This window comes from Gopherus evgoodei, chromosome 1, assembly GCF_007399415.2.
Source record: "Gopherus evgoodei ecotype Sinaloan lineage chromosome 1, rGopEvg1_v1.p, whole genome shotgun sequence".
Lineage (NCBI taxonomy): Eukaryota > Metazoa > Chordata > Testudines > Testudinidae > Gopherus > Gopherus evgoodei.
This window is the reverse complement of record NC_044322.1, coordinates 313,378,174-313,384,470: the sequence shown is the minus strand read 5'-3', so window position 1 is coordinate 313,384,470 and position 6,297 is coordinate 313,378,174. Positions and strand designations below refer to the sequence as shown.

Sequence of the window (6,297 nt, the reverse complement as noted above, 5' to 3'; positions counted from 1 at the left end):
CAGTAATGGGCCAATACTATTGTCAGGATTATTTTGGTTCCTAATACATTTTAAAAACTCCTTATTGTCTTTAACGCTGTTGATCATAGATTGCTCTTTGTGTCCTTGTGCTTCCCTTATCAATTTTCTACAATTCCTAATTTCTGATTTATATTCATTACTATCATCTTCCCCTTTCTTCTATTTTATTAAATTATTTGTATAGCTTCCTTCACCTCTCCTCTAAACCAGGTATTCTTTTAACCAGTACAATCTTCTTCCTTGATTGTGGCTTTTAGGGCATCTAATGAGGTATTTTTTTAAATGATTTCCAATTATCATTCCCATTTTTTCTTAATAAATTGTTTATCCTTGTGCCTGAGTTGCAAAAACAAACAAAAAGTCAACAAAGAAAAACAACCAAATATCATTTAGGAATATATTTTTCAATATTAATATTTCAGATTATGTGCAGATATTACCTATAGTTAATTTAAACTGACTGAATATGATACATATTTTTCTGAAAATCCAGCTGACAAAACTAATTACAGAAATATTTGTAATATATATTTATATTCATTTGAATATTTTGATGTTATATGAAATTTAACAAGCTGAAATAAAACCAAACAGAAAGGACAGAAACATACAACCAAAGGGTTAAAATACCATGAGAGATCCTCACTGGGAGCTGATTTTATTGAGAATTGTAGACATTCAGTGGTTGCATATATAGAAACCCAGTCATCTGTGGGGTCTGAATCCTGGACCTTCACTGCAGAATACTGACATCTGCAATTTGAGATAAATGAGAACACCACTAATTATAAATAGTACATTGCTATCATCACTGAGGCCAGTCACTAATGGGAAATACAATCAATATCCCACACATCAAGCCAGTGTACACATGCTCACTGTATATCAGCACTTGACAGGATTTGGTCCAGGTGTTTGGTACATTTTGTGCTTAAAATACCCACTAGCTCTTTTTTCTCTCTTTATGTCTTAGAATATTAAAAGAGCAGGTGTCAAATACACTTTTATAGGTTTTTTTCCTGAACATTTGAGAATGTTAGCTAGCACTCATGAAAATGAAGAATAGCACTGATTTGGGCTAGGCACAATATAGGCAGATGATATGCAAACATCCCCAGAGATCCTTTGTCAATGCATCTCTGTCTTGGCCTGTGACAGACCTACTAATATTCCAGTCCATGCTCTCTTGAATAGACTGCAGACATTGAAAAAGGGAAGAAATAACTATCTACATAAAATATCCACACTTCAGCCAGCAAATAGCAATCTAGGTAAAGATACTTGGGTAAGTGACTCATTTCTACCATGAAGGTGAAATATTTATTTTCCTTTGCTACTAAGCCCATAGAGTGCTATATGGTTCAGAAATTACCTGTCAAGCTGCCTGTCCTAGATGCACAATCAGTGCTAGCAGATGGGTGCTAGGAGACAGGACAGGTCTGAATGCACTCTGCACAAGTATATGCAGAATTCAAAAATGGCTCAAAGTCACCCACTGTATCTGTTTAGATAGGGTGCAAATTCACGGCACACCTGTCTGTGCACCAGGTGACTTGATAGAGAATCTAGTCCTATGTGGTTGTTTTGTATTATGTATAAATGGGAACTACAATGAGGTCACCATTCTCCTTACACTAGAACATTACCATAGTGCCTGAGCACTTGTGACCCAAGATGTTATTTGAACCTAAAGCAGATGTTCAGAGTTGCAAGAGCAATGTATAAAGAAACTGTGACATTTAACTCCCCAGGACCGACACATTTTTATAAACCAGGGGTTGGCAACCTTTCAGAAGTGGTATGCCAAATCTTCATTTATTCACTCTAATTTAAGGTGTCACGTGCCAGTAATACATTTTAACATTTTTAGAAGGTCTCTTTCTATAAGTCTATAATATATAACTAAACTATTGTTGTATATAAAGTAAAAAGGTTTTTTAAATGTTTAAGATGCTTCATTTAAAATTAAATTAAAATGCAGAGCCCCTCAGACCAGTGGCCAGGACCCAGGCAATGTGAGTGCCACTGAAATCAGCTCGCGTGCCGCCTTCGGCACGTGTGCCATAAGTTGCCTATCCCTGTTATAAAGTGTTTAATTAAAGCTGACAGAGGATTTTAGTGACTTTCTGCTGCCTTCTCAAGGTTTCTCAAATATTTACCCCAAATTTTTCCTGAACTATTCATGCTTCAATTTCAATATCACACATTCAAATCTAATCATAGGATTCTCGTTTTCAACAATATCACAATTTTTCATCACTCTTGTAGAAATCTACTAGTTGGCAATCCAAAATTAGAGAACAAAAAGCAGTTTTTGTAGACAAAAATGAAGTATATAAAATAGCTCTACATATCTTTGCCAATAGTTATATGAATTTTATAGTGCAATGTAACTGTTAAAAGTCAGGCTTGCACAATAATGGAATTCTTGTAATGCAGTGCATGCTACAATATTTAAGAAAAATATATTTATACAGGGAAGGACAATTTTTCAACTCACTCCATTCCTCAGATAACAAAGGATAGGTTTAAAATATTCACATAAAAGTTGAATGTAATTAATGTATCAAAGCAACAAAAAGAAGTTTATATTTATACACAAGTTAGGTTTTCTTCTGGTTCCCTGTCTACCAAATTAATGCTTCCTGTGATCACAGATTCTTCCTGAGCTGAGATGTTTTTTGACCGCTTTTTGGCACAATATGGAATGTGGCCACAAAAATACATGTAAATCCACGGATTGGCACAACTATTCAAATTCCCCAGGAGCATGATAATGGTAAACGCTGCACCTGGAATGAAAGAATTGGAGAGATATCAGTGTAAATAAGACATGCCAGAAAGTAGTAATGTTCTTATGAATTGATGCTCTTTGATCAGGGCCTGCTCTACAGTTTTCGTCACCCCAAGCAGAGTGCCAAATTGCCTCCGCGAGCGGTAGGGGCAGTCCGTGTGCCCTTAGGGCGCAGGCCGCGTTTCCGCAGCGTCGGTAATTCGGTGGCAGCTTCTATGTTTAGCTGAAGCCTCCCCAGACATCTAAACATAGAAGCTGCTGCCGAATTGCCGCCATCGCGGAAACGCACCTGCTGCCCTAAGGGCACACGGACTGCCCCTACCGCTTGCGGAGGCAATTTGGCACTCTGCTTGGGGGCAAAACAACAGGGATTGCCGCCCCTTGCAGATTGCCACCGCAAGCACCAGCTTGGAATGCTGGGTGCCTGGAGCCGGCCCTGTCTTTGATGTACCTGTTCTTAAATTAATTGCCTTAACTGTTGTAGGATTAGTTTAGCATTTTGCAATAGAGAAAAAGTTAAAATAACATTAGGAGATTTCAGTTTATTCAATGGTTATAAACAAGTGTAATTCTCTAGCTATCTACAGTATATATTACATTGTAGTTGCATATGCATAAGATGTATTTCAGGAATAGATATTTTTGCATAACTCTTCTTACCCCATATAAATCTAAATGTTAATGTAGTTGTTTACCTTAATCTATGTAAATGCTGCACCATCTCAGAAATGAATACATGTAGTAAGAATTTTTAAAACAAAGATCATAACGTGAGATCTTTTTCAGAAGACAAAATTATAGTCTAATTTTATAAATTTATAGTATAATTTTGTCCGATTTATATCCGAATTTTATCTTTCAACAGCTGAACTTTAGAAATGAAGTTGATAGGGAGTGTGTTTTTAACAAAGGAGTAGCAATATAATTTTGAAAATATTAATATAGTGTACAGCATTTTATTCTTTTGCATTTTAGCTTTATTTTCGTTACAGATATCAACCCTTACACAATTTGTAATTGTTCCATAGTTCACTGAAGATATTTCACAGCTAAGAACCTTTCAATATTCAAAAACTCTTCAGAAGTTTTATAGTGTTGTTGTTATAAATAGTAAACCAGAAATATTTATTTTATTAATTTGAATAATTATTTTATTTATTAGTTAAAGCTAAAATGCTATATTGCCTCTAATTTCCCTAATATACAAAAAAAGTAATTCCATAATCTCTAAAATCTCTAAATATATATATTGATCTCTTGCTAGTACAGATAAAATTCATAACATTTTGACTGTGTTGTTTACTAATAATTAAATGCTAATTAATCTTGGTTAGCCTTCCCAGCAGAAAAAAAGTCTATTGAAAGCATATGTTTGTACATGTGTACACACATACACATTAAGTAACCCCCTAGATGATTTTTGATTATGCAGTGTAATACATTACCAGCTATTGTACATCATTAGGGCCCTATCAAATTCATGGCCACGAAAAACGCCTGGTCTCCCCCCGTGAAATCTGGTCTTTTGTGTGCTTTTACCCTATACTATACAGCTTTCATGAGGCGATACCAGTGTTTCTCAAACTGGGTGTCCTGACCCAAAAGGTGGTTGCTGTGGGGGAGGTCACAAGCTTAGTTTAGGGGAGCTGCGGTATTGCCATCCTTACTTCTGCACTGCACATCACCTCCATATTGGTGCATATAACAAAATTCATTCCACACATCTGTGGGAAAAATTAAAAGGAACACTGGTCAGGACCCCTACAATTACAACACCATGAAATTTCAAATTTAAGTATCTGAAATCATGAAATTTACGATTTTTAATATCCTATGACTGTGAAATTGACCAAAATGGACCCTGAATTTGGTAGGGCCCTATACATCATTAATACAGTGTGCAAACAAATTAGTCCTTCAAATTTAATCATACATAAAATGATAACACATAGCTGAACCTAAACAATATGTGTATATAAAGAGGAAATGTAGCAATGTGGTAGTCTATTATAATTATTGATAAGAAAAGGAGTATCTTACCTTCAGTAATGCCACTGGGGTACCATACAGACCACAACTGTACAATGAAGAAAGGTGCCCAACACAGGACATATGCAATAACTGTCACCACTGTCATTTTTACAGTCTTGATCATAGCCTTTGAAATACAGTTAATACTGCTTGCTTGGAATGGCAGGACTTGCTTCTGATTTATTGCTTCAAATTCATTCCTTTTTTTCACATGTATGTTCATTAGTATTATTTTGCAGATCTTAACCTGGCATATGGTAAGGATAGCTGTGGGAATGAAGAAAATAGCTACAAAAATCCAAGTCACATATGCCTTTAAGCCCCAAGGTTGGATGAACTCACCCCAGCATTCAAAAATATCTGGAGATATTTCAGTCTTGGAAAAGATAAATATTTGTGGAAGACTAAAAAGCAGTGATATAGACCAGCTGGTGCAAATGGCAGCATTCCAAAGAGCCTTTTTCTTTTGGAAAGTGACCATGGGATAGCGTACTGCTTGATATCTGTCCACTGTCATGACCACTATCATATAAGCAGAGGCAAACATGCCCAACAACTGCAAATATTTGATAGTTCTGCACAATGCATCTGGCCCTATGAAAACATCTGTAATATCCCATATTAGTTGCGGAAGTACTTGAAAAAATGCTACCACTAAGTCTGCTATGCTCAGGTGAAGCATGAATACATACATCCTAGATAACTTCTTTCTTCTCCTCCACAGTACCAGTATGAGAATAAAATTGCCCACAGATGCTGTCATAAATATTACTCCCAACACAGCAATCTCTAACTGAGCTAATTGCTCATCTCTTTCTTGTCTTCCAACTGGATCTGACTTATTTGTTAAATTCAGGACAAGCTGAGGAAAAAGGCTTTCAGTCTGATATTCATTAGCTTGCACAGGAACTGAAAAATTCTTCATAGTGCACAGAAGCTACTTACAGTAGCTGTTCTCACGACTCAGGTTGATAGCTCTGAAGTACGGGCTAATAAATATGTCAGCACTGCTTCAGGTTTCAGTGTGTCTTGAAACAAATCTTCATGCATGAATGAACCTGAAGCAGCAAACCTGCATCTTGATAGACTTCTCTTTCTTGCTAGAGTGAAAAAAAAGGCATTATATAGTCTTCAAATAGAGTCTTATGTAACTTCATAATCATTTGGTAGGCTGTAGTTGTCTTAGCCAATAGGAAAACAACTAATATAATTGGGATAAATATATAAATAAAATGAGAACCACAGAGACTTGAAATAATCAAATCACTTATTTCAGTGCAGCCAAAATCATACTTACATATTTTTACTCATGAGAGCTTTTCCAAATATAAATGTTATGTAAACCAGAACTGTATTCCTCAGTTTAATAAGGATTTTAGTCATAAATATTTACACGTGGATGGAAAAGTTAGGTCCCTGAGTCTGGCTCCATGGTCACTCTAACCCTCTTG

The 6,297-nt window shown here is 35.9% G+C and overlaps 1 protein-coding gene across 1 annotated transcript; it reads right to left on the bottom strand.

Annotated features, from left to right (window-relative positions):
• Window positions 1-629: 629 nt before the first annotated feature.
• On the bottom strand, window positions 630-5,771 carry LOC115647351 (arg8-vasotocin receptor-like). Its single transcript, XM_030554191.1, has 3 exons — window positions 4,856-5,771; window positions 2,620-2,813; window positions 630-774 (listed from the first exon to the last, which is right to left on the bottom strand). Exons 1-3 carry the CDS (start codon window positions 5,769-5,771, stop codon window positions 727-729), a joined length of 1,158 nt encoding a protein of 385 aa, XP_030410051.1. The 3' UTR covers window positions 630-726.
• Window positions 5,772-6,297: the final 526 nt, after the last annotated feature.

Bases quoted from the DNA above. Each gene is read 5' to 3' on its own strand.
- LOC115647351 (XM_030554191.1), bottom strand. From the start codon at position 5,771: ATGAAGAATTTTTCAGTTCCTGTGCAAGCTAATGAATATCAGACTGAA. The intron at 2,814-4,855 runs GTAAGATACTCC...CTTTCATTCCAG, and splicing joins CCCCAGTGGCATTACTGAAG to GTGCAGCGTTTACCATTATC. The intron at 775-2,619 runs GTATAAATATAA...CTCAAATTGCAG, and splicing joins CAGAAGAAAACCTAACTTGT to ATGTCAGTATTCTGCAGTGA.